Source organism: Rhinopithecus bieti, unplaced genomic scaffold (assembly GCF_001698545.2).
Source record: "Rhinopithecus bieti isolate Rb0 unplaced genomic scaffold, ASM169854v2 scaffold_10175, whole genome shotgun sequence".
Classification (NCBI taxonomy): Eukaryota; Metazoa; Chordata; class Mammalia; order Primates; family Cercopithecidae; genus Rhinopithecus; species Rhinopithecus bieti.
The window spans coordinates 219,101-245,807 of NW_016806289.1; the positions used below are offsets into that span (position 1 = coordinate 219,101).

General features: G+C 56.0%; 1 protein-coding gene across 2 annotated transcripts; it reads left to right on the top strand.

Annotated features, from left to right (window-relative positions):
- The first annotated feature begins 288 nt into the window (after positions 1-288).
- On the top strand, positions 289-25,625 carry MIER2 (MIER family member 2). 2 transcript variants are annotated; one of them, XM_017875378.1, is made up of 13 exons: positions 289-1,031; positions 2,561-2,703; positions 7,470-7,595; positions 8,232-8,355; positions 8,895-8,986; positions 9,566-9,635; positions 20,099-20,250; positions 20,641-20,722; positions 20,802-20,896; positions 22,390-22,493; positions 22,649-22,737; positions 23,686-24,103; positions 24,495-25,625. In XM_017875378.1, exons 1-13 carry the CDS (start codon positions 884-886, stop codon positions 24,514-24,516), a joined length of 1,665 nt encoding a protein of 554 aa, XP_017730867.1. In that variant the 5' UTR covers positions 289-883; the 3' UTR covers positions 24,517-25,625. The 2 variants fall into 2 exon arrangements, with proteins under 2 accessions (XP_017730867.1, XP_017730866.1); XM_017875377.1 differs by having other exon boundaries at positions 293-1,031; positions 22,390-22,514.
- The last annotated feature ends 1,082 nt before the right edge of the window (positions 25,626-26,707 follow it).

Here is a 26,707-nt window from a genome sequence, read left to right on the forward strand (position 1 = left end):
GCTCACACCTGTCATCCCAGCACTTTGGGAGGCCGAAGCGGGTGGATCACGAGGTCAGGAGTTTGAGACCAGCCTGGGCAACATGGTGAAACCCCGTCTGTAGTAAAAATACAGAAACTAGCCGGGCGAGGTGGCGGGCACCTGTAGTCCCAGCTACTCGGGAGGCTGAGACAGGAGAATCACCTGAACCCGGGAGGCGGAGGTTGCAGTGAGCTGAGATGGCGCCACAGCATTCCAGCCTGGGTGACAGAGCGAGGCTCTGTCTCAAAGAGAAAAAAAAGAAAGATATTGAACATTGTGATAGTGGTAACTTATAATGGTTTTGTTTGCCTTTTATAAAAAAAATTGAGGTGATTGACAAACTATAAAGTATACCCATTTTAAAGTTTATAATTCATTGATTTTAGTGTATTCATGGCCCTGCAGCCATCCCCTCTATCTGATTCTGAAACATTCCGTCATCCCCAGAAGAAGCCCCGTCCCCGTTGGCAGAGTCACGCTCCCGCTGGCTCTCTCCCTGTCCTTTCTGTCCGTGGATCGGCCTGTTCTGGATGTTTTGTATCAATGGACCCTCCGCTGTGGCCGCTGGTGTCTGGCTTCCCTCCAGTGCATGCTGTTCTTGAGCTTCGTCCAGGTTGCAGCATGGGTCAGGACCGTAGGCCTGTGTGAGGGCAGTTTTCAGTGTCACATGATGTGTGTCCTGCCCTGGGCGAGAACGCCTCCACCCCGTGCGTGGTCCTTGGTGGGAGACGGGACGAGTGGCCGCCACACGCGTGTGCTGCCCTTAGTGCCCCCCAGCCCTCAGAGGCGAAAACAAAGCCGCTTCCCTGGGTCACCGGGGACTGGGCTCTGACCAGCGCTTGCTCTTGGCTGCCGCACTGTGATGTCCAGCAGCAGGTTTTGGGCCAGCCGAGCTAACCCTGCCTCTCTTCCTTCGCAGGCCTCCTCGCTGGGGAGGCAGAGTCCTCGCGTGGTCTCCTGCCTCGAGCACAGCCTGTGCCCTGGGGAGCCTGGCTTGCAGACAACAGCAGGTACCTTCCTTCCTCCTCCCCCTGCTCAGTCCGCCGAGGCATTTGTGGCTGTGAGAGACAGAATACCTGCTGGGTCTGGCTGAACTGTGGACCAGCACACTGGCGTCCAGAGTCCAGGGTGTCCCAGCTCCCACCCGTTCAGATGGAGCTGTGGGGCAGAGTGGTCAGGACTCCATCTTCCTGTTCTTTAGCAGGGGCAGGGAGCCCAGGCAGCACCCCCAGCAGAGGTCCCAGGCACACAGCTGCACCAAGCTGAGGGCTGCTTCATCTTGCCAGGGTGTTGGGAAGGGGTGGCTTGCTGAGGGAGCCGGGGCTGAGAAGGTGGAGGGTGGCGAGACAGGCAGCACCCCGGGTTCCTTGCACTGTCCTGTGCTGCTGCTTGCCCAGTGGGCATCAAGGTCCCATGCCCGCCTCCTGGCCACCTGTGTTGGGCCCGTGGGGAGGAGTTGGCGCTGTAGGGCAGGGGTCTCTGTGACTGTTCTTTCTTGCCCTGGCTGGGCTCCTTCTGTGGGCCGGATGTAGGGCTGCATCTCTTTCCGGTATCAAACTGGTCTCCACCCCAGTCCTCAAAGAAGGCAGCGCCGTCCCCGTTTTCCCTCACATGGCTCCTCCAAGGACGCGGTGGCCACTGAGGGTCCGGGCGCACCCAGGCAGCTCCAGGTCATTCCCTCACTCCAGCGAGGTGCCTGCCGCCCAGGGTCCTGTGTGCCCCGCAGCGGCATGTTCTGTGCATGGGCTGTGTGTGGTGCACACCTGTGTGCCCAGCCATGCAGGCTGTGTGGCTGCCCTAGAGGCCTCCTGCCCTGGGCTCCCAGGCCCTCAGGCTCCCAGCCTTGGGCTACACTGCTCCTTGTCTGGATTGATTGAGCCCCAGCCTGTTCCTTTGTTTGCTTAAAAGTTTGCCTAGTTGGAGACTAACCTTGCTGAGGAACGGTGACACACCCCTGTTGTTCTGGGCAAACCCTGGGTCTGACGACAGCGGCCGTCTGTTGGGCCGTGTACCTCGCATGTCTGCTTTATGTGGCCCTGCAGATGGAGCATAAGGGACTGGCGTTGTCGAGGCCCCATTGGTGCTGTCCCTGCATGCTCCTTGATGCTGTACTGAGCTATGCAGGTGAGGGCTCAGCATCACCCTGCGTGAGGAGTCATGGAGCCCGATGTGAACCCAGCTCCACTGAGTCCTGCTGCTCCTTCCACCCTAATGAGACAGATGTTGGTCTCTTTCTAGTCCACTTGCTCCCCAAACCCTCGCAGGCTTCTCTGTTCAGGAAGACAAGCAGTCTCTCAGAAAGAGACCCCCCCGCCCCCCCAAAAAAAATCCTTGGAATCTGTGTGCAGCTCACCAGCCGTGCTCCTGTGTGCGTCCGTCGTGGGGTGTCCTGTTGGGTCCCCTCACGGGAGGCTGATCCTGGCAGCGTGCAGAGGGCCTCATCCCTCGGGCTTCTCCTACCCCAGGTGTCCGTAGTCTCGGCAGGATGGTCGGGACAGGTGAGGCAAAGTTCTCACCTGGGCTGCTGTCTTCTCCCCAGTGGTGTCCATGGGCTCTGGAGACCATCAGTTCAACCTCGCAGAGATCCTGTCACAGAACTACAGTGTTCAGGGAGAGTGCGAGGAGGCCTCGAGGTGCCCAGAGAAGCCCAAGGAGGAGCTGGAGAAGGACTTCATCTCCCAGGTACTTGGCCAAGGTGATCCCGCCCCTGTGTTGGGTGGAGCCCTCCGGGGTAAGCCTCACAGTTTTTGTGCAGCTTAGATTCCACATTGGTAAGTGCTAAATTGTACGTCTTTTTGCAAAGTGCCAGATGCTGTCCTAGGAGCTGAAATTCAGTGGAGACCAGGTCCTTCATGGGGCTGTCTGAGCGGTACAGTGGTGAGGGATTAAGCCAACTGCTCTCAAATCTTCTGGTCTCAGAACCCACTTTGTACTCTTAAAAATTATTGGGAGTTTCGGGCTGGGCGCAGTGGCTCACGCCTGTAATCCCAGCACTTTGGGAGGCTGAGGCGGGTGGATCACGAGGGCGGGAGATCGAGACCATCCTGGCCAACGTGGTGAAACCCCGACTCTACTAAAAATACAAAGAATTAGCCAGGCATGGTTGGGGGGCATCTGTAGTCCCAGCTACTCGGGAGGCTGAGGCAGGAGAATGGGGAGGCGGAGCTTGCAGTGAGCTGAGATCTGGCCACTGCACTCCAGCCTGGGTGACAGAGTGAGACTCCATCTCAAAAAAAAACTAGGCTGAACGCAGTGGCTCACGCCTGTAATCCCAGCACTTTGGGATGCCGAGGTGGGCAGATCACAAGGTCAGGAGATTGAGACCATCCTGGCTAACATGGTGAAACCCCGTCTCTACTAAAAATACGAAAACAAAATTAGCCGGGCGTGATGGTGGGTACCTGTATTCCCAGCTACTCGGGAGGCTGAGGTGGGAGAATGGCGTGAACCCCAGGAGGCAGAGCTTACAGTGAGCTGAGATTGTGTGCCACTGCACTCCAGCCTGGGCGACACAGCAAGAGTCCGTCTCAAAAAANATGTAAAAATCCAACTTCTGTCCTTTTTTTATGAGTTGGGGTCTTGCTGTGTTTCACAGGCTGGAGTGTAGTTGGCGCGATCTCGGCTCACTGCATCCTCCGCCTCCTGGGCTCAAGCGATTCTCCTGCCTCAGCCTCCCGAGTGGCTGGGACCACAGGTGTGCGCCACCATGCTCGGCAAATTTTTGTATTTTTAGTAGAGACGGGGTTTCACCATGTTGGCCAGGCTGGTCCCAAACTCTTGACCTCATGATCCGCCCACCTCGGCCTCCCAAAGTGCTGAATTACAGACGTGAACCACCGCACCCGGCCAAGCTTCTGTCTTTAAAAAACTTATTTTTTTGAGACAGGATCTCACTCTGTTGCCTAGGTTGGAGTGCAGTGGTGCAATCATAGTTTACGGCAGCCTCGAACTCCTGGGCTCAAGGGATCCTCCTGCCTCAGCCTCCTGAGTAGCTGGGACTATAGTCGCATGCCACCATACCTCAACAACTTTTTTATTTTATTTTTTTTGTAGAGTTCTTGCTGTGTTGCTAGGGCTGGTCTTGAACTCTTGGCCTGAAGCAGTTTTTCTGCCTGTAGGTGTGAGCCGCTGTACCTGACCCAGTTTCTGACAGAGTCTCGCTCTGTTGCCCAGACTGGAGTACAGTGGCGCCGTCTCGGCTCACTGCAACCTCTGCCTCCTGGGTTCAAGTGATTCTCCTGCCTCAGCCTCCCGAGTAGCTGGGACTACAGGTGCCCTCCACCACGCCTGGCTAACTTGTAGTTTTAGTAGAGATGAGGTTTTACCATGTTGGCCAGGCTGGTCTCGAACTCCTGACCTCAAAGTGATCCTGCCGCCTCAGCCTCCCAAAATGCTTGGATTACAGGCAGGAGCCATGTCCGGCCAGTTTCTGTCTTTTAAGGGAGACATTAATCTGTTGTGATAGGCTGTTATGGTTGAAGTACAAATGTAGCCTCAGATCTGTTGTTGAAAAAGGTCAGAGTATTTAACAGCTTTTCAGATAATTGTGGGTATTCTTCTTTGATGCTACAGCCGAACTCATCAAGTGGGAGTTTTGTAGAGAGTAGCTGTGGAATCTGAGACCGTATCAGTGAACCTCATCGTTCAAGAGGCAGAAAAGTCCATGACCAGGGTCCGACTGAGTGGGTTCTGGTGCTGGCTCTTGCTGGCTCGCTGTGTCCTCACAGGGTGGACAGAGAACAAGAGGGAGCCCTCCGGTGTTTTTCTTAAAAGGACACTAATCCTGTTGGATCAGGGCCCCACCCTCATGGCCTCGTCAAACCTTGATTACCTCTGTAAAGGCCCTGTCTCCAAATATAGTCATGTTGGGGGGTTAAGGTTGACTGTAACAGTTAATACCACCACCAGCCTTATCACAAGTTTTTTAAATATTGGAAAGTTGGCAAGTTCATGTTGTCAAACCTAAGTTTTTCAAAATCTTGAGTTTTACCTGCAGCAGTTACGGTCAGCTGTTTCCTTTGAAGTAACAGCCCCCCTGGCTTGCATGCAAGGCAGTGCCTGCCAGGTGCCTGTCTCAGCGACTGTAGTTGGCCAGCATTCTTTGAGGTCTGTCTCAGCGACTGTCGTTGGCCAGCATTCTTTGAGGTCTGTCTCAGCGACTGTCGTTGGCCAGCATTCTTTGAGGTGAAACGACCAGGAACAGCCTCTTCGCCTCACCCCTCATTCCATGCATGTGGCTCCATGAAGGAACCACCTCACTTTGGTATGCAGCAGGTGCATGCTTCATGCTTCCCACACCCTCACAGCACGTGGAAACATCTGCGCAGGATGAGACCTAACAAAGTACTCACTTTGTCCAGCACCTTCTTTTATTGTTTTTTGAGATGGAGTCTTGCTCTCGTCACCCAGGCTGGAGTGCAGTGGCGTGATCTCGGCTCACTACAAACTCTGCTTCCCAGGTTCAAGTGATTCTCCTCCCTCAGCCTCCCGAGTAGCTGGGATTATGGCAACCCACCACCACGCCTGGCTAATTTTTGTATTTGTGGTAGAGACAGGGTTTCTCCATGTTGACCAGGCTGGTCTCGAACTCCTGATCTTGTGATCCACGTGCCTCGGCCTCCCAAAGTGCTGGGATGACAGACTTGAGCCACCGTGCCCGGCTGTCCATCCAGCATCTTCTGAAGTGAAGCTGGGTGTTTGCTTTTGGTCTGTGAGGAATGTGACAGCAGTGACTTGTGAGCAGGGGGAGCACCAGCCGCGGCTTCCACAGGGCACTGGGCCCTTCCCGGCTCTCGATGCTGCACCATCAGTGCAGGCATCAATGAAGCCAAAAACGGAAATCACGGCTGAGTGTTCTTAGGAAAGGGGCTTCACCTCGGGCTACTCTGGAGAGGTCCAGGCAACCCAAGGGCCTCTGGACCACTGTGTCAGCCTTCCCGCCTGCATAAGGTCATGGGCATACAGAATCTGTTCTGTCCACGGGGTCCTGTGAGAGAACAAAAGGGGACTCGGTACAGATGTTCCACCTGGGGAAGGGCTGGGACTCGGCTGGGAAGTTTGTTTCTTTTCTTTTCTTTCTTTTTTTTTTTTTTGAGATGGAGTCTGGCTCTGTCGCCCAGGCTGGAGTGCAGTGGCACGATCTCTGCTCACTGCAAGCTCTGCCTCCCGGGTTTACACCATTCTCCTGCCTCAGTCTCCTGAGTTACTGGGACTACAGGCGCCGCCACCACGCCCAGCTAATTTTTTGTATTTTTAGTAGAGACGGGGTTTCGCCGTGTTAGTCAGGATTGTCTTGATCTCCTCAGCTTGTGATCTGTCCGCCTCGGCCTCCCAAAGTGCTGGGATTACAGGTTTGAGCCACCGCGCCCAGCTAGGCCAGGAGATTTCTATGTGGACTTGAAGCCCCCAGGATGAGTCTGGGCAGGAGCTGGGGTGAAGGGGAGGCCAGTACTGACATCCTGAGAGAATGAGAGGGAGTGTTCAGGAAGTTGGAAGCTGGATGTGTGACCCACAGGGGTCAGGGTAGAGTCTGAGTCGGCAGGACTAGCCTCTAGAGTAGAGGCTCACACGAGGGGGGACAGAAGGATTTGAAAGCAACGGTGGAGAGAATGACTTTGATAGTTCGTATCTCTTCCTTCCCAGGAATTACACACCTTATTTTGCTGCTACTTGTCATGTTGCGTTGGCTCAGAGCATCACAACAGTGTTTCTTCTTTTTTATTTTTTATTTTGAGGCAGATTCTCACTTTGCCACCCCGGCTGGAGTGCAGTGGTGTGATCTTGGCTCACTGCACCCTCCACCTTCCGAGTACAAGTGATTCTCATGCTTCAGCCTCCCAAGTAGCTGAGACTACAGGCAGGCGCCACCAAGCACAGCTAATTTTTGTATTTTTAGTAGAGACGGTTTTGCCATGTTCCCCAGGCTGGTCTCGAACTCCTGGCCTTAAGTGATCCGCCTGCCTTGGTGTCCCAAAATACTGGGATTGCAGGTGTGAGCCACTGTGTCTGGCCTATTTATGTAGTTTTCTGAGGGTTCTTTTTTTTTTTTTAAATCAGGAATAGATGTTGGATTTTACCAAATGCCTTTTCAGATACCTTTTTTCACTTTTGATATATTGGTGTGGAGTTACAACAGTAAATTGCCAGGTGTCGCACCATCCTTGTATTCCTGTAATTCACCCTGTGCAAGGAGGCATTGTGGGCAGGGTGGTGCCCTCTTCCCCGGCCGGTGACCCCTCGGCTCTGGTGCCTCTCTGAGGGATTGTGAAGGAGCTCTTGGATGAAAGACTGGGCCTGAGGTCTGGCTGGAGAGTGCTGCCATGCGGGGAGTTGCTGTGGGTGTGACAGAGTGGCCCTGGTTGTGGCCAACGAGGCTCAGGCAAGAGGACGGGGACAAGAACCCCAGAGCAGTCCCTCCTGATGGGGCCCTGTTCCCTTCCCCAACTCAGAGCAACGACATGCCCTTCGATGAGCTGCTCGCACTCTATGGCTACGAGGCATCAGACCCCATTTCAGACCGGGAGAGTGAGGGTGGGGACGTGGCCCCTGACCTCCCGGACATGACCCTGGACAAGGTGAGTGAGTGCCCTTCCCGGAACTGGCCCCCAGCAGAAGGTGGGGGGGCCTGGGGCTGCCTCTCTGCAGGGGGGTGTTCAGTGGGAGGAGGCACAAAGGCCCCCAGAACAAGTAGAATGTAGCTACCTGTGACCCCTCCCCCGGGCTGGAATGGCCACGGGCATGGGGCTGGACCCTAGCCTTAACCCTGGGCCACAAGTCATTCTGGCTTGGGTGGGTGGAGGGGCACATCGGGGCCTGCCCAGGACTAGTCTTTCTGCCATTCCATACCCAGAGGTCACAGGTTGAGGGTTGGGTGTTGGGAGCAGGGGAGGGCTGCATTGCAGAAGGTTAAAACCAAATGCACAGGCAGAGAAAGAGCCACGCATTCTGGGCACATGCCCCGTGGCAGCTCTCACCGTCCCCGGCTCTGGTGACTGGGGGTGGGCTCGCGCGTGTCCCCGTCCCGTCCCTGCTCCCCCGATGCTCTGCACCCTCGGCGGTACCTCCACCTCCACCTCCGTTCCTCATCTGCAGAACGGGAACAGCGGCCCCGCGGGAGCCTCAGGCGCTCCCCGTGTCTTCATTGTTGTTATCGTTAGTGATATTGCGAGATTGTTAAACTTAAAATGTTCTTTACTTTTTTTTTTTTAAAGGAACAAATAGCAAAGGATTTGCTTTCAGGGGAAGAAGAGGAAGAGACACAGTCATCTGCTGACGACCTCACCCCGTCTGTGACCTCCCACGAGGCCTCCGACCTCTTCCCTCACCGGAGCGGATGTAGGTGACTCTGTCCCCATCCTCCACCGCAGCCAGGCCCGCTGCCAGGCAGTCGTGATGCTTGATGAAGGGTCCTTGGGCTGACACAGGCCAAGAGCTCATCACAGATGAGGGCATCTGCCTGGTGGGAAGTGTCAGTAGCCCTGGGGGTGCTTTGTTACCCCCTACGCTGGCCAGTGAGCCTGGACTTTCGGAGCGATTCGGTGTAAACAATCAGGGAACGTGTTGGTTCCCCTAGCAGATCCAGGGACAGCATCCCCAGAACCGTCCTCCCTCACAAGCCTCTGTGTTGGCTTTCCTGGGAACTGAGGGCTCGGGGCCCAGCGGTGCAGCAGCCGCCTAGAAGGGAAGGCCTCTTTCTTCAAAGGTGCATCCTGGGTCCTGGGTCCTGTGCCCATCTGTGTATCCAGTGTCTGGCCAGGGAGAGGGTCACGGCCTGGGGATCAGGTGGATGGAGAGTGGGAGTGGAGGGTCTTTGCCCAGAGGCGGGGTTGTACGGGCTGCAGGACCCTGGGGGACCTGCCTCTGTTTTCCCAAAGCTCATTTCCTGGCTGATGAAGACAAAGAGCCTGGCTCTTCTGCCTCCTCCGACACCGAGGAGGACTCTCTTCCTGCCAACAAATGTAAGAAGGTGCGTGGCTCTTCCCTGTCTCCAACCTGGCATCCCGGCCGTGGCTGTTCCGTGTCCCCAGCCTGGCATCCCAGCCGTGGCTCTGCCGTGTCCCCAGCCTGGCATGCCGGCCGTGGCTCTGCTGTCTCCCCAGCCTGGCATCCCGGCTGTAGCTCTGCCGCGTCCCCAGCCTGCCGTCCCAGCCACAGTAACCGAAGCTGGGTCCTGCTGAGCCCTCTCCCTGGGTTTGTGCCTCTTCTCAGAGGATGTGCTGCTCAACCCCCAGGTGGGCTGGTACCGGCCACAGGTGCTTTGGACTGGAGCCTGGGTCCCTGCTGCTGACCCAGAGTGATTGTCCTCCGACATCCTGTCTGGGTCTCTGCCAGGCCGGGCGTCAGGACACAGCCTCCTCACATAACCCAGGCCTCTGCCTCCCACCCTCAGACCCCAGAACTGGGCATCAGCAGGTAGACTGCACAGATGGGTCTGGGGTCTGGGCAGCGGCCCCTCCACCTAAACCCGCCACAGCACGCTGCAGCCAGCCTCCCGCCTGGCTTGCATGCTCCTCAGTGTCCTGATTCCCAGGCCCTTGCTTTGCAGGAGATCATGGTGGGACCTCAGTTCCAAGCTGACCTCAGCAACCTGCACTTGAACCGGCACTGTGAGAAGAGTAAGTAGGGCCTGGGGAGAGGAGGCGAAACCCACTTCTGCCGGGGAGTGGCCTGGCTGGACGTCGGATCCTCGAACAGTCTTGTCAGGTCCCCGCCCTGCATCGCTCACTGGGGCAGCTGAGCCTGTGGCTGGAGGAGGTGGGAGGCTCTCTTGGCTGCAGTGGGCCTGTCGCTGCCTGCCCCTGCCCAGCTCGGTCCCTCTCTCAGAGTCTGCTTTCGTCACCCTGCACCGCCAGACCCTCAGCAGCCCATCCTGCCCCTGAGCCAGCCCTGCCCCGCCCTTGACTCCAGCCATCTCCCCCCAGCCAGGGCTGCTGCGTTCGATGGCTCTGTGCCAGGTTAGACAGTTCTCCAGAGAGACCTGCCGGGTGTTGCGGTACACCCCTGCCTGCTCCGCTCCTCTTCAGGGCACTCCCTTTCCTGGACTTGATCTTTGTCTCTTTCCCACTAGAGTTCAGAACCGAGCCGCTCTTGCCCCTTCAAGGCATGGGTCACGTGCCCATTGACTTGGGTCTCGTTTGTCTTGCCCTGGAGCCCTCACAGGCCCTGGGCCGGTGCTCCTAGCTCAGGAACCTTCTCCAAGGTGATTCAGTGGTTGAGACTGGCGGTGGGAAGGGATAGGCAGGTGCAGCAGGAGTGCCGAGTCCAGGGAGACGGGGACCCTCCGTGAAGAGAAGCCATCCTCCTGGGGCTGGTGGGAGGTGCCCTGTGTGAGAAGAGGATGGAGCCAGGAAGGCGCAGCCAAGCTGCTGGGACGTCCAGAAGGCAGGGTCAGAGGGGACACATGGGACCCTTACCCAGAGTCCTTGGCCTTGGAGTCTGTCATCAGGGCCCTTTCCCCACTCTGACTCACCCCCCACCGTGAGGGTGCCCTGTTCGGGCCAATGTTCGGCAGCAGCCAGAACTTCTTCGTCGCCGTGGGATGCCAGCTGCCCCTCCCCACCTCGGTAATAATGCCTGTGTCATGGCGAAGTCCGTCTGCGTGATTGTGTCTTGTGTATTGCGCCTCCTGGCGTTGGCGCTAGTTCTTGGTTTGGGTGGGCCGTGGTTGTGTGTTGTCTTGTGTTATTCGCGTTGTGATGATGTCTGTCATGCGAGTCGTCTGCGTGATTGTGTCTTGTGTATTGCCTCCTGGTCCTTGGTTTGGGTGCCGTGGTTGTGTGTGTCTTGTGTATTGCGTTGTGATGATGTCTGTCATTCGAGTCGTCTGCGTGGTTGTGTCTTGTGTAGTGCCTCCTGGTCCTTGGTTTGGGTGCCGTGGTTGTGTGTGTCGTGTGTGTGGCATCGTGGTCCTTGGTTTGGATACCACATTTACCCCCGCTTTCTGCCGTGGGCTGCGGTCGTCGTTGATTCAGTTGTGGGCTGTGAACGCCCTCGTGTGCGTTGTTAGTGGACACAGACACTCGGTACTTGACGGACAGCGGGGAGTTGTGTGGTAGGTGTGTGCTTAGGGTCGCGCTTGAGTTTCTCACTGGTGATTTGTGGGAGTCGCTCCACATTCTCGGTGTTTGCCCCCGAGGGTGAATTTGCCTGAGTTTCAGCCCTCCTGGTGGATACGGACTCTTGCTCCATTGTGGCTTTAATTGGCATTTCCCGCCGGGGTCCTGGCTGTTTGGATGTTCTCTCTTTCTCTGCTCAAAGCTTTCCCCGTTTTGGTGTTTTTCTCTTTTGGATTTGTAGTCGTTCACGGGTTCTGGAAGCCAGTCTTGCGGGGCACTGCTCCTGTGTTCTCCGGCTTGGGGCTTGCCCATTGACTCTCAGTGATGTCTTTAATTTTAATATCGTTCAACTTACCAATCTTTATTTGAATAATAATGTGTGTTCTATTTAAGGAGTGTTTGCTTATCCTCAGGCTCTTGACAATATTCTTCCATGTTTCCTTCTAGAAGATTTATTGTTTTTCCTTTCACATTTAAAGCTGTAATCCAACTTAGTTTAAATTTTGGTGCATGGTGGCCGGGCGGGTGGCTCACACGTGTAATTCCAGCACTTTGGGAGGCCAGGGCAGGAAGATTACTTGAGGTCAGCAGATTGAGACCAGCCTGGCCAACGTGGTGAAACCCTGTCTCTACTGAAAATACAAAAATTAGCCGGGCGTGGTGGCAGGCGCCTGTAATCCCATTGGGAGACGGAGGTAGGAGGATTTCTTGAACTGCGAGGCAGTGGTTACAGTGAACTGAGATTGCACCACTGCACTCCAGCCTGGGCCACAGAGCGAGACTGTCTCAAAAAAATAAAAAGTAAATAAATTTTGGCGTGTGGCATGAGGTGGTGTGAAGTATGGGTTAGGGTTAGGTATTTTTTTCCATGTGGCTGTGCAGTTGCTCTAGCACCGTATATTGAAAAGACCATGGCTGGGCACGGGGCCTCACGCCTGTAATCCCAGCACTTTCGGAGGCTGAGGCATGTGGATCACCCGAGGTCAGGAGTTTGAAACCAGCCTGGCCAACATGGCAAAACCTTGTCTCTACTAAAAATACAAAAATTAGCTGGGAGTGGTGATGCACACCTGTAATCCCAGCTACTTAGGAAGCTGAGACAGGAGAATCGCTTGAACCTGGGAGGCGGAGGTTGCGGTGAACTGAGGTCACACCACTGAACTCCTGCTGGAGCGACAGAGCAAGACTCCGTCTCAAAAATAAAAACAACAAAAGTCCATTCTCTCCCCCACTGAGTTGCAGTGATGCGTTTGTGATAAATCAGGTGCCTGTAAGGTGTTTCTTATCTCACCCCGAGTCGTCGCCATCGTCTCGGTTATTACAGGTTACAAGGAAGTCCAAGGTGGTGCAGGTCTTCCAACTTTGTAAGTTTTCATTGCATATCTACATCAGTTACTTATTTATTTATTTTTTTGAGGCAGAGTTTCGCTCTTGTTGCCCCAGCTGGAATGCAATGGTGTGATCTGAGCTCACTGCAACCTCTGTCTCCCAGGTTTAAGCGATTCTCCTGCCTCAGTCTCCTGAGTAGCTGGTATTACAGGCATGCACCACCACACTCGTCTAATTTTGTATTTTTAGTAGAGATGGGGTTTCTCCATGTTGGTCAGGCTGGTCTCGAACTCCTGACCTCAGGTGATCCTCCTGCCTCGGCCTCCCAAAGTGCTGGGATTACAGGCATGAGCCACCGCGCCCGGCCACATATCTGTGTAAGTTATAAGATTAAAACTTACTTTTTTGGCAACCGACAAGTGTTAATCTTCTTTTTTTTTTGAGGTGGAGTCTTGCTCGGTTGCCCAGGCTGGAGTGCAGTGGTGCAATCTCAGCTCACTGCAACCTGTGCCTCCTGGGCTCAAGCAGTTCTCCTGCCTCAGCCTCCCGAGTAACTGGAATTACAGGTGCCAGCCACCACGCCTGGCTAATTTTTGTATTTTTAGCAGAGATGGGGTTTCACCATGTTAGCCAAGCTGGTCTCAAACTCCCGAGCTCAGGTGACGCACCCACCTCGGCCTCCCAAAGTGCTGGGATTACAGGCGTGAGCCACCATGCCTGGCCCATACCTTGATTTTCAAACGTTAAATTAACTGCACGGTGGAATAAACGCGCTGCCTGGCCATGAAGTGTTCTCTCTTGTGTTTGTGGATCACGTGCACTCAGTCCTCATTATTTGTCGATTCTGTACTGGGGAATTGCCAACTTGCTAAAATGTATTTGAAACCTCAAAACTCGCAACACCTTCATGGTCAGGTGCCGGCAGATGTGTGTAGAGTGGCAGCGAAGGTGAGTTACCTGCGTGCATTTCCAGCCGAGGTGGGACGAGGTGCTGCTCTGTCTTGTCTCTCAGTTCTTTTACCGTGAGCAAGCGCCTTTCCTGCTGTGTGCTTAATGCCATTTTCCACATCGTTGTGCTTTCTGTGGGCGAATTTACGGTTTAACATGGCACCTAAATGTGGTGCCGACGTTCTGTCTGGTGTTCCTAAGTGGAAGAAGGCTATGATGTGCCTTTCAGAGAAAATTCGAGGAACTCCACTCAGGCGTGAGCTCTGCTACTGCTGGCCGTGGATTCAGCGTGAGTGAATCCGTCAGGTAGATTCAGTGAGACGGTGGTCCCCATCCTTGTTTGGCACCAGGGACTGGTTTCGTGGAAGACAGTTTTTCCGCGGATGGTGGAGTAGGGGGCGTGGTTTCAGGAGGAAGCCATTCCAGTTCAGATCATGAGGCATTAGATTCTCATAAGGAGTGTGCAGCCTGCATCCCTGGCATGTGCAGTTCTCAGTGGGATTTGCGCTCCTGTGAGGATCTAATGCCACCACTGATCGGACAGGAGGTGGAGGTCAGGCAGTGATGCTGGCTCTCCCGCCGCTCACCTCCCGCTCGCCCGCCGCTCACCTGCTTGCCTGCTGCTCGCCTCCTGCTGTACGGCCAGTTCCTACCAGGCTGTGGACCAGTAGTGGTCTGTGGTCTGGGGGTTGGGAACCCCTGCAATAACACAGTTTTTAAAATTTAAATGTTATTTATGTATCTTTTTTTAATTTAAATTTTATTTATCTATTTTTTAAATTTAATTTATTTATTTATCTGTTTATTTTTTAGACAGAGTCTTGCTCTGTCACCCAGGCTGGAGTGCCCTGGTGCGATCTTGGCTCACTGCAGCCTCTGTTCCCAGGCTCAAGTGATTCTCGTGCTGCAGTCTCCTGAGTAGCTGGGGCGACAGATTTGCGCCACCACACACCAGACAAGTTTGTGTATGTGTATTGTGTAGAGACCAGGTTTCATCTTGTTGCCCAGGCTGGTCTCAGACTCCTGGCCCCAAGTGATTTTTCCGCCTCGGCCCCCCGGAGTGCTGGGGTTACTCTTATGAGCCACTGCACCCAGCCTGCACTAGGCACCTTCGAGTGGACGTCGGAAACGAGTTTATGTATTGACTGGTGGATGAAAATGCTGTATTTCCCTGGGGCAGTGATGACATGCTCGCCGTGAGCACCTGGATTAACGGAAATCAGCACATAGGTATTGAATGCCTTCCTTCCTCAGTGTGATGTGCTTACATTTATGATTTTTGCATGTATGTTCATGGAGGTACTGGCCTGTCCTTTTATTTTTATTTGTCCATGTCTGGTTTTGGTACCAGAGTTATGCTGCTTTCATGAATGTGTTTGGAAGTGTGCCTTTTTCCTAACCTCTGGAGGAATTATTCTTTAAGACGTAAGAGGCTGGGAGTGGTGGCCCACGCCTGTAATCCCAGCACTTTGGGAGGCTGAGGCGGGTGGATCACGAGGTCAGGAGTTCGAGACCACCCTGACCAACATGGTGAAACCCTCTCTCTACTAAAATACAAAATTAGCTGAGCATGTAAAATTTTGTAAAATACAAAATTAGTGCGCACCTGTAATCCCAGCTACTCAGGAGGCTGAGGCAGGAGAATCACTTGAACCTGGGAGGCGGAGGTTGCAGTGAGCCGAGATCACGCCATTGCACTCCAGCCTGGGCGACAGAGCGAGATTCCATCTCAGAAAAAAACAAAAACAAAAAAAGAGTTTTATCAATTGTATTACTCTTTACAAAGAACTAACTTTAGCCTTGTTCATGTCTCTCTATTGCTGGATTTCTGGTTTTTACTTTTTTTGTGTGACAGGGTCTCACTCTGTTGCCCAGGCTGGAGTGCAGTGGTGCAATTTTGACTCACAGGAAACTCCGCCTCCCGGATTCAAGAGATTCTCCTGCCACAGCTTCCTGAGTAGCTGGGATTACAGGCACCTGCCACTGCGCCCGGCTAATTTTTGTATTTTTAGTAGAGATGGGGTTTCACTATGTTGGCCAGCCTGGTCTCGAACTCCAGACCTCAGGTGATCCACCCGCCTCGGCCTCCCAAAGTGCTGGGATTACAGGCATGAGCCACTGCGCCAGGCTCTTTTACTGATTTTTAATTGAATTGCACTGTGGTCAGAAAACATACTCTGTGATTTCAGTTCTTTGAAATTGATTACACCTTGCTTTGTGACCAGTATTTGATCTATCTTGGAAAATGCTTTCCGTGTCTGGAAGGAACGTGCGTTGTGCAGTTGTTGGGTGCAGTTTTCCGCGTATTTCCCATGGATCCATTGGGTAATTGTTCACATCATCTGTATTCTCACTTAGTTTTTTTGGCTGCTTGTTCTATTTGCAGAAAGATTGTTAGTGACCTCTGGTTGTGGATCGTCTATTTCCCCTTTTTAATTCTGTCCATTTCTACTTCACTTTGCAGCTTTGTTATTAGGCGCATACACACATGAAGATTGCTTTGTCTTCGTGTTGAATTGTGTCTTTTATGATTGTGACATGTCTGTAGTGATACTTCTTACTGAAAATAAGTGCTTTATCTGCCTTCAGTGTGGCCACGGCAGCTTTTTGTTGGTTTAGTGTTTGTGTGGTTTTTTCCCATTTGTTTTACCATTCTAGATTCCTATATTTGAAGTGTATTTTCTGTAAATGGCACATGTTTAGATCTTGTTTTTTGAGGCGGAGTCTCGAGTGCAGTGGCGTAATCTCCACTCACTGCAGCCGCCACCTCCCTGGTTCAAGCAATTCTTCCACCTCAGCCTCCCAAGTAGCTGCGGTTACAGGCGCCCGCCACCATGCCCAGCTAATTTTTGTATTTTTAGTAGAGATGGCGTTTCACCATGTTGGCCAGGCTGGTCTCAATTTCTAGACCTCAAGTGACCTGCCCACCTCGGTCCCAATGTGCTGGGATTACAGGCGTGAGTCACTGCACCTGGCCTGTTCTTTGTTTTTTAACTTTTTTATATCTTCTTTTGGATTAAATAGCTTTATTTTGTCCTCCTGTTTCAGCTTATAAGTTTTAGTTTTAGTGCTTATCCTAGAGGTTACAATATGAATTATTGACTTATCACAGTCTACTTTTTTTTTGAGGTGGAGTCTTGCTCTGTCGCCCAGGCTGGAGTGTAGTGGTGTGATCTCGACTCACTGCAACCTCCGCCTCCTGGGCTCAAGCGATTCTCCTGCCTCAGCCTCCCGAGTATCTGAGACTACAGGCATGTGCCACCATCCCCAGCTAATTTTTGTATTTTTAGTAGAGATGAGGTTTCACTGTGTTGGCCATGCTGATCTTGAACTCCTGACCTCCAGTGACCTCAGCCTCCCAAAGTGCTGACATTACAGGCATGAGCCACCACACTGGGCCTCATAGCTTTAAATAAGTACGTTCCATTTCCTCTACAATGCACGAAACAGTTTAACTCAGTTTACCTGTCCCCTGACTTTTGTGCTATTATTAATTCTACGTATCGGCTGGGTGCGGTGGCTCACGCCTGGAATCCCAACACTTTGGGAGGCCGAGGTGGGCAGACTGCCTGAGGTCAGGAGTTTGAGACCAGCCTGGCCAACATGGTGAAACCCCGTCTCTACTGAAAATACAAAAATTAGCCGGGCGAGGTGGCGGCGCCTGTAGTCCCAGCTACTCAGGAGGCTGAGGCAGGAGAATGGCGTGAACCTGGGAGACGGAGGTTGCAGTGAGCTGAGATCCGGCCACTGCACTCCAGCCTGGGCAAGAGCGAGACTCCATCTCCAAAAACAAAAAAAAATCTACATATCACAAGATTATAACATTGTTGTTTTAAACAGTGAACATTCTTTGTATTTATCCACGTATTTCCTCCAACTTCCATTTGGGATCGTTTCCTTCAGCCCAAAGAACTTCCTTTGTAATAGCTCTTGTGCTCTTTCTGCATTTTTTTGTCTGAAAAGTGGATTTTTGCTTTCGTTCTTTAAAGAATATTTTCACGGGCATATTTTTCTAGGTTTGCAGGGTTTTTTTCTTTCAACACTTGAACAGTTTCATTCCATTGCTTTTTGGCTGTCGTCGTTTCTGGTAAGAAGTCAGAGGACGGTCTTCCTGTTTCCTTTGAAATCATCTGCCCTTTTTCTCTCCTAAGATTTGTTTCCTTTCCCTTCCTTTTATCGTATTTTATTTTTTACCAGTTTGACTCTGATGTGCCTGTGCACACATCTTTGTGTGTGCTTGTGTTTATCCTGAGTTTCCTGGCTCTGTGGGTTGGTATCAGTCATCAGTTTTGAAGACTTGTTGGCTATTATCTCTTCAGATTTTGTGCTGCCTCATTCTTTCCTTTTTCTGCGACTCATTTACACGTATCTTAGAGGTTGCTTAACTGTCTCATCCTAAGCTGTGTTCTTTCTCTTTAGACTTCCGTTTCGGTTTCTAAACATTCCACTGATTCTGCTTTGTGCTGTGTTGAGGCAGCTGGTGAAAAAGCGGTTCAGTGGCTCCATTCGGGTATTGTATTTTCCAGTCCTGGAAGGTCCTTGAGATTCTTTTTTTTTTTTTTTTTTTTTTTTTTTTTTTTTTTTTTGAGACGGAGTCTCGCTCTGTCGCCCAGGCTGGAGTACAGTGGCCGGATCTCAGCTCACTGTAAGCTCTGCCTCCCGGGTTTACGCCATTCTCCTGCCTCAGCCTCCCGAGTAGCTGGGACTACAGGCGCCCGCCACCTCGCCCAGCTAGTTTTTTGTATTTTTTAGTAGAGACGGGGTTTCACCGTGTTAGCCAGGATGGTCTCGATCTCCTGACCTCGTGATCCGCCCGTCTCGGCCTCCCAAAGTGCTGGATTACAGGCTTGAGCCACCGCGCCCGGCCGAGATTCTTTTCTATCAATTTCAAGTCTCTGCTGAGGCCCTCTGGCTTTTTGTCCATTTCCTTAATGTGGTAATCCTAGTGAGACGGAAGTCTTTGTCTGCTGACTGAGAACACCAGCTGTGTGGAGACCTGTGTTGGTGTCTCATGTTTTCTTGTTTTGTTTGTTTGAGATGGAGTCTGAGGCTCTTGTCGCCCAGGCTGGAGAGCAGTGGCACGATCTTGGCTCACTGTAACCTCCGCCTCCCAGGTTCAAGCAGTTCTCCTGCCTCAGCCTCCTGAGTAACTAATTTACAGGCACCCACCACCACGCCCGGCTCATTTTTGTATTTTTAGTAGAGATGGGGTTTCATCATGTTTGCCAGGCTGGTCTCCAACTCCTGACCTCAGGTGATCGCCCGCCTCAGCCTCCCAGAGTGCTGGGATTACAGGCGTGAGCCACTGCGCCCAGCCTTGTTTTCTTGTTTTATTCTGAGACAGGTGCTTGCTCTGTTGCCGAGGCTGGAGTGCAGTGGCGCAATCATGGCTCATTGCAGCCTCGACCTCCTGGGCTCAATCTCACCTTAGCCTCATCCCACTTTAGCTGGGAATACAGACGTGCCACCATGCCTGGCTACTTTAGAAATTTTTTGTAAAGATGGAGTGTGCTGGTCTCAAACTGGCCTCAACCGATCCTCCCACTTCAGCCTTCCAAAGTGCTGGGATCAGGCCTGAGTCCTCACATCCAGTGAAGGTTTTTCTCCCGTGTTTCACCCTTCACGTGAGGGTGGGTGATGATAGACCATGAGAGATGGTCTGCTCTTCTCTGGGAGACCACCTCGGTCCAAGCAGGGCTCAGGTGTTGCCTGTGGAGACGGAGAAGGGTGGCTGTGGTGTCTGCCCGTTGTCCTCATGGGGGCCGTGGGGACCAGCAGAGGCCCCCACTTGGTGGGGCACAGCAGCCACCTGGAGCTAGTTTCCGCGTCAGCTCCCGGCCGTGGAGACTCTCCCGTGGGGAGCTGTTTTCCCCAGTGCGTTTTTCACTTTTCTTCCTGTGCGCTGATTTTGTCTGGTTTTTATTTGTTGGTTGGCTTTGCTTGGGTTTCTGTGCCTCTTTCCTGGATAATCGAGAGGTGCTGGCACTTGAGCCTTGCCAGACCTGGCCCTGAGCTCTCCCTGCTTTGTCCCCAGTCACATCCCTCCCCACAGCTGGAGGCCACGTCCCTCCCTGTGCTGAAAGCCGATTGCCTCTGAGGTTGTGGACTTTTCCTCCCTCCATGGGCACATCCGCCACCGGCACCAGCTCCTGGGGCAGGACGTCTCCCCAGCGGTGATGCAGCTTCTGGCCATGGCTCTTCAGGTCCCGGGCTTAGAGCGCAGCAGTCTGTGGGGGCCGCCGCTTGTCCGTGGGACCCAGGTCTCAGCGGCCTTCATCCAGCGTCGGGTCTCCTGCGGCTCCCTCAGGCCTCCGCGTTTCCGTGGCTGTTGTAGCTGTGCAGCCTGAAGCCAGCCTCGCCTCCCTGGGCTCACTGCCCACAGCCCCGTCTGCAGAGTCCTGCTCGGGGTTCCCCTGCCCCGATCGGGGCGCCCGCAGCTTCCTCTGAGCCCTCGGCTGGGTCGGGCGCCCCCTGCTGGCCGCTCACGGCTCCCGCCCGCGCTCGTGGGACCCGGGCCTGTGTCCGGCGCCCGGAGCCTGCCCTGGACCCACTGGGTGGTCGAATCCAGCACAGCAGCACCGAGCCCAGGAGGAGCACAGCGATGGCGGCCCGGGGCTTGGGAAGGGGAGGGCCGGGACAGTGCCTCTTCCCTGTCACAGGGGCTGAGCTGGCGGCTCCGCGTGTCCTGGCGTGTGTGGGTGCACATTGGGTTCCTGCAACGTGACCTTTGCCCTCTGCTTGTGCAGTCTACGAGAATGAAGACCAGCTGCTCTGGGACCCCAGCGTCCTCCCCGAGAGGGAGGTGGAGGAGTTCCTGTACAGGGCGGTGAAGCGGCGTTGGCAGGAGATGGCCGGACCTCAGCTCCCGGAGGGAGAAGCCGTGAAAGACAGTGAGCAGGTGGGGGCTGCCGTGCCGGGGACAGAGGGGCTGAGGGCTGCAGCGGCGTGGGCCAGAGCTCACACCCCAGTGCCTCCAGGGGCCAGGCAGGGCAGAAGGGAGGGCAGGGGTCAGATGTGCGGAGGCCTGGGCACTGGAACAGCTACTCAGGTTGGGAGGGGACCAATTAAAACCACATATCAGGGAGGAGGTGTGGACGCCTCCAGGTATCTCTGCGGGGGATGTAGACACCCCGATGTCACTCCCTGGATAGAGGTGTAGGTGGCCCTGACAATGCTCAGGAGGGTGGTGTGGACGGCCCTTGCTGCCACTGCCTGGATGGTACAGACAGTTCTTGCTGTTGGCTCCTGGGCTGCGCTCATGGGAGGAACCACCACATCCTCTCCCCAGGCGCTGTACGAGTTGGTGAAATGCAACTTCAATGTGGAGGAGGCCCTGCGAAGGCTGCGGTTCAACGTGAAGGTGATCCGAGGTGAGCAGCGGCCTGGGCCTTCTTCCGCGGCGGCCCCACCCTGGGCGCTGCTGACCAGTCTCCCCGGCCGTTTTTGCAGATGGGCTCTGTGCTTGGAGTGAAGAGGAGTGCAGGAACTTTGAGCACGGCTTCCGTGTGCACGGAAAGAACTTTCACCTGATCCAGGCCAACAAGGTGCGGGCTCCGCGGCCCTCCTCCTGCCAGGCTCCACCAGGGGGCTTCTTGATCTGGGGAGGGGCTCAGGGTCAGCGGGCATACAGCACACGGCCGACTGGGGGCCTCGTGTCCCGTGTCCTGTGTCCCGTGTCCCGTGTCCCGTGTCCCGTGCCGCCTCCTCGCCGCACGCCCATTGCTATCTTCTGTAGTTTCCTCCTGTTCCCGCAAGAACAAGGCTCTGGTGTTGGGAAAGAATGTGCCAAAAGCTGAACTCAGTAGTTTCTGCCTCACGTTCCACCCCGGGGCCCTGGGCACCTCATCTTCATGTCTATGTCCTCTGAGCAGAGCCTGCTGTCTCAGTGTCCAGCACTGACCCCACAGCAGAACCCCTGACACCTGGGGACCAGGGGTCTCCTGTTCCCTCCTCCAGGGACCCAGGTCCTTCTGCCACCCGGGACAAACCCTCACGGCAGGCAGGTGCTGCCGAGTGCCGGGGTCTTCTGCCCCCCTTAGACCTTCCCCACATCCTCTGGGTCTCTGCATGTCTGCAGCAGTGCCCTCTGCCCCCTGGCTTCTTGAGTGATAACTTGCAAGCCAGACTCTTGGCAGTCAGACATCTGTGGCTGAAAACCTTCCCGTGGCTCTGAGCAGTGGCTTCTCCGCCTCTGTCCACGCCCCGGTTGGGCACTGAGCCCGTTCAGGGCCAGTGGGCTGTGGCCTTCTCGCTGCTGAGCCTTGCTTCTGCCTTGTGTCCTGGGGCCGTGCTCCATTTGGGGCCGATGTCTTCCACTGAAGGGCTGGAGTGAGGAGGTGCCTGCCTGGGGCTGGTGGTGTGGCCCAGGACGTTGCTCGAGTGACTGCGCGGTGCCGTGCACAGGAGCCGTGGACTGTCCTTGTCAGACTCCAGCACCACGTGGTGTTTTGATTGGAGACAGCTAGGGGAGGTGTGGCCGGAGTGTGGTGCTCCCGGGCTACACTCAGAGCCCGTCAGTTTCTGGAGCTCCGGGCCGTGTTTCTGGAGCTCTGGGCGCTGCAGGCTTGTGCCTCTTCCTCCTGGGGCGGGGGCTCTGTCCAGGAGTCTGTGGACCCTGGGTTGTCACTCCCACTGCCACCCCGGGCCTGTGAGAAGCAGGCACATGAGGTGGATGTGACCAGCCTGGGGCTCATGGTCTGGGATAGGGTGGGCGAGCAGTAGACAGGGCCTGGAGGGTCCGTTTGTGTGGCTGATGCTACGGAAGGGAAAGAGGGGTCTCAAGCCAGGAGCTGGGGCTTCTGAGGGGGCTTGAAACAGGAGGCAGTGCCATGGTGCTCCAAGCCCCCATTCCCTGTGGTGGGCATAGCCTGTGGGCCTGAGTAGGGTCATGGGTCAGGGCGTCTTGCATTATCTGAGAGTGGTGGGTGCTGTGCCCCTTGTGTGCTGTCCCAGAGTCCCAGGAGTCGTCCTGGGATGGTGGGGCAGGGCAGGGGCTGGGCAGCTGGGGACAGAGATGGCGCCTGACCCCTCCCCACAGGTGCGCACACGGTCCGTGGGTGAGTGTGTTGAGTACTACTACCTGTGGAAGAAGTCGGAGCGCTACGACTACTTCGCCCAGCAGACACGGCTGGGCCGGAGGAAGTACGTCCCGTCCGGAACCACGTGCGTGCAGCGCTCCCCAGCAGTAACGATGGGCGGCCACCCCACCGGGGGTGGGCACATGGGCGCCTGGGCAGCACCTCCTGGGTGGGGCCTCCATCCTCTCTGCTGCCCCTCATGGTGCCCTCTCCCCACAGGGACGCAGACCAGGACCTGGATGGCAGTGACCCCGATGGCCCTGGCCGTCCGCGCCCGGAGCAGGACACCCTGACTGGGATGCGCACAGGTGAGGCGTGGGGAGTGTCTCCTGCCCTGGGGGCGACCGTGGGTCTGGAGCCCGTGAGTGAGGCCAGGTGGAGCCTCTCCTCGCTGGTGCCCTGTGCTGGGCCAGCCGTCACCAGGAGTGGGCGTCTGGGTGGTGGAGGGCCAGCCAGGTCATGTGGATGCCACTCTGCGCACCTCGCTGGGAGAAGGGAGGGCAGGGATTGCGCTTACCCTCTGGGCTTGCTGGAGGGGTGCCTGTGGCCCCACCCCTGGGGCGCCCCGCATGCTGAGGCTGGGGTACATACAGGCCTTAGTCTCCTGGGAGGGCCTGCCTGCCTGCCCCAGGGTGGGGACTTAGCCCCAGCCACCAGGACACTCAGGAGGGGCAGGGTGTCCGGAGCCGTCGCCAGCCTCTTGCACCTGAGGCCGTGACGGACACCAGGGCCTCGGGTGGGTTTTCCCGCGGTGTCTGATGCCATCACAGGAGGGTCCTTTGCTTCTGGCTCTGCGTTGAGATGGTTGAGGCCAGGAGGGTCGCCCCGTTGCCAGCATCTGGTGGTTTCCGTGGCTGGGTTGCTCACGGGTGTCCACCTGTGCTGCTTCCTGGAACTGTGGTGAGGCCCTGAGCACTGCGTGTGGGAACAGAACTTCCCCAGACCCTGTGTTGACCCTCGCAGTGCCCAGGCCTTGCTTACACCCTTGTCTCTTGTACTCTGCTCTGGTTTTGAGGATGTGGGTTGTGACCCACTCAGTTGGTTTTATGACCTTCTAAAGCTGCGGTCTTTAACCTTGGGGGCTCACAGATTTCCGAGTAACTGGTTTCTTCTGTATTTGTGCGGAGGCTTTTTTGGGGAGGGATCCACAGGCTTTGCTGGACCCAGCAGGGTTGGCAGGAGCTGGCACGGGAGTGGCATGGCTGCAGCCTGGTGCCTGTGGGCGGCCCCACCCTCTGTTGCGTTCTCTTTCACAGACCCGCTGAGTGTGGACGGCACGGCCGGTGGTCTCGGTGAGCCTGGAGTGGCCTCTGATGGCCTCCTGTCCTCGGAGCCAGGGCCCTGTTCCTTCCAGCAGCTGGACGAGCCCCCGGCCGGACCCCTGTCCCGTCAGCCTCCAGCCCTGGCTGACCCAGCCTCGTACCCGCCAGCTGTCATCGCTCCGGAGGCAGACGCCAGTCCGAGGCTGGCTGTGGACTTCGCCCTGCCCGAGGAGCTGCCTCTCATCTCCAGCCGTGTGGACCTGAGTGGGGACCCGGAGGGGACTGTGGCCCCTGCACAGGTGGCTTTGTCGGTCACCGAGTTTGGACTCATTGGCATTGGGGACGTGAACCCCTTCCTGGCCGCCCACCCCACGTGCCCGGCCCCCGGGCTACACTCGGAGCCCCTGTCACAGTGAGTGCCACCCCATGCCCGGAGCTTCCCCAACACTCGAGTGCGGTCCCCCCAGCCCTCAGGCTGCGCTGAGGAGAGTGGGAGGCATTCGCCCCAAGGACAGTGCGGCGCCACGAGCGGCACCCGGCGTTTCTTGAGGGTTATTCTTGACTTGTATGTATTTTCTGACTGGAGAATACATTTGTGTGGTCCACATTCTCCACAAATGGGGGCAGGTGCCAGGCTCTCCCACCCCTGCTTCAGCCACCAGCCCCCGCCAGCACCCGGGCCCTGCTGCCGTATTTTGTCGGGGAGGTGAGGCTGGGAGTCTCGAGTCCAGCGCTCAGCACTGGGCTGTGCAGGCACGTGGGGCCGCACTGACACTGCGTCTCTCTCGGTCTCTTCCCTGCAGCTGCAACGTGATGACCTGCTGACTCCTGGCCGCGGGCGGCGTATGCGGCCCAGACTGGACTTAGCACTGCCGCTGGGCCCGCCTCTGTCAGTCTTCCTGACCCCTTCCCCCGCCCCAGGCCTTGGGGTGGCACCTCCTCTGCTTCTGAACACGTCAGGACTGGTGTGAGGTGGCTGGGCCGTGTGCCCTTGCCCCGTCCATGCAGACTGGACGCAGAGCCACACACAGCGCCGTCAGCGCCCGGCACTGCCACCCGGGTCCAGGCTGCTGCCTGCACATGGGATCCGTCAGGCAGCCGTGGACAGAAAAGACCCGGCCTTTGGGACGCAGGGCAGAGCCGGCCACCTAGTCCCTTCCAGCCAGCAGAGGCGAGGGAAGGTGTCACTGCCCCTGCGGGGAGACGGGCAGGACGCCCCGCCCCGCACCAGCAGCCTCCGCCGGGGCGCCCTCCACTCCCTGCTTGGCTCTGTCTCTCCACACCTGGCAGGGCCGTGGGCTGCCCCAGCCCTGGGGGTCGTGGGCAGCTGCTACTCAGTGCCAACCCCGTGGGGCACAGAGCCATATACCTCGCTGTCCGGCCCCCACCCCGGCCTCCCCTTCCCACCCCATTGTCTCCACTTCAGGAAAAGCCGCACTTTACACCCCCACCTGCCTCTTCCCCCCCGTCCCTGCTTCCCGATCCTGAGCGGTTGGGGTGGGGGCCCCTCAGCAACCCCAGGCGTGGGTTTGAGGAGACAGGTGACTTACGACCCCTTTGCTGTCCTCCCCTGGTACCAAGGCAGGGAGCCTCGAGAGGAGCTGGCCCTGCCGGCCATGCAGGGGCCAGACTCCAGCCTGTTTCCCCAGCCCTGCAGGCCTGCCTTCTGTGGGAAGCTTCCCAGCAAGATGGCTTGGAGTCCTGGTCCCTCTTCCCCGGCCCCTTGTCCGTTTGTTTCTGTTTACACGTTGGAGTGGGGTCCTCCGTGGGCCGCGGCGCGCCCTGCCCCGGGCGTCGTCCAGCCTCTTGTGCTCGAGCCCCTTTCCGAGTTGGACTCGACCATCCCTCACCCCACCAAGGACCACACTGTGAAGTGATAACTGCCTTGAACCCCCCCTTGCTGTTTTATTTATTAAACTTGATTTGAAGCCTGGGGTGCCTTGTGGTGGGTTGGGTGGGGGCTGGGGCGCCCGGGGTGCCTTGTGGTGGGTTGGGTGGGGCTGGGGCGACAGGTGTCTGTGTCATCTCACTTGGAGGCCTGCATGTCTGTTGGAGGATCTGGGATAAATCGTGAGCAACAGAGGCGAGGGGGTGCAGTGGGGGCATGACGTGGTGGGCTACGTGTTGTCCACGTCAATGAGGGAACTGTGGCCATGAGGACGGGGTGAGAGGAGGGCCCACGTCTGGGGACAGGTGGTCGGCGCTGCCTCCTAGAAGTGACAGTAACCTGGAACCTGAAGGAGAATGGGCCTGCTTTGCTGGAAGTTTGCAGAGTCCTGGCAGGCGTGACAGCCGATGCAGAGGACAGAGGCCTGGGTCTATAGGAGAAGCTGAGGGCACAGAGGCCAGGGGCTGGGCGGGGTGGGGACAGTAGGTCATGAGGCTGAGATTTGTTCTTGGTGGAAGCCGCTTGAGGTCTGCGTTGTGTTTTTTCTTTTTTATTTTATTTTATTTTATTTTATTTATTTATTTATTTTTTGAGACGGAGTCTCACTCTGTCACCCAGGCTGGAGTGCAGTGGCCGGATCTCAGCTCACTGCAAGCTCCGCCTCCCGGGTTTACGCCATTCTCCTGCCTCAGCCTCCCGAGCAGCTGGGACTACAGGCGCCGCCACCTCGCCCGGCTAGTTTTTTTTTTGTATTTGTTAGTGGAGACAGGGTTTCGCCGTGTTAGCCAGGATGGTCTCGATCTCCTGACCTCGTGATCCGCCCGTCTCGGCCTCCCAAAGTGCTGTTTTTTTTCAGACGGAATCTTACACTCGCCAGGCTGGAGTGCAGTGGTGCCATCTTGGCTCACTGCAACCTCCGCCTCCCGAGTTCTAGCGATGCTCCTGCCTCAGCCACCGGAGTGGCTGGGACTACAGGCACCTGCCACCACGCCCGGCTACTTTTTGTATTTTTTGTGGAGACAGGGTTTCCCCATGTTGGCCAGCATGGTCTCAATCTCTTGACCTCGTGATCCGCCTGCCTCAGCCTCCCAAAGTGCTGGGATTACAGGCGTGAGCCACCGCGCCCAG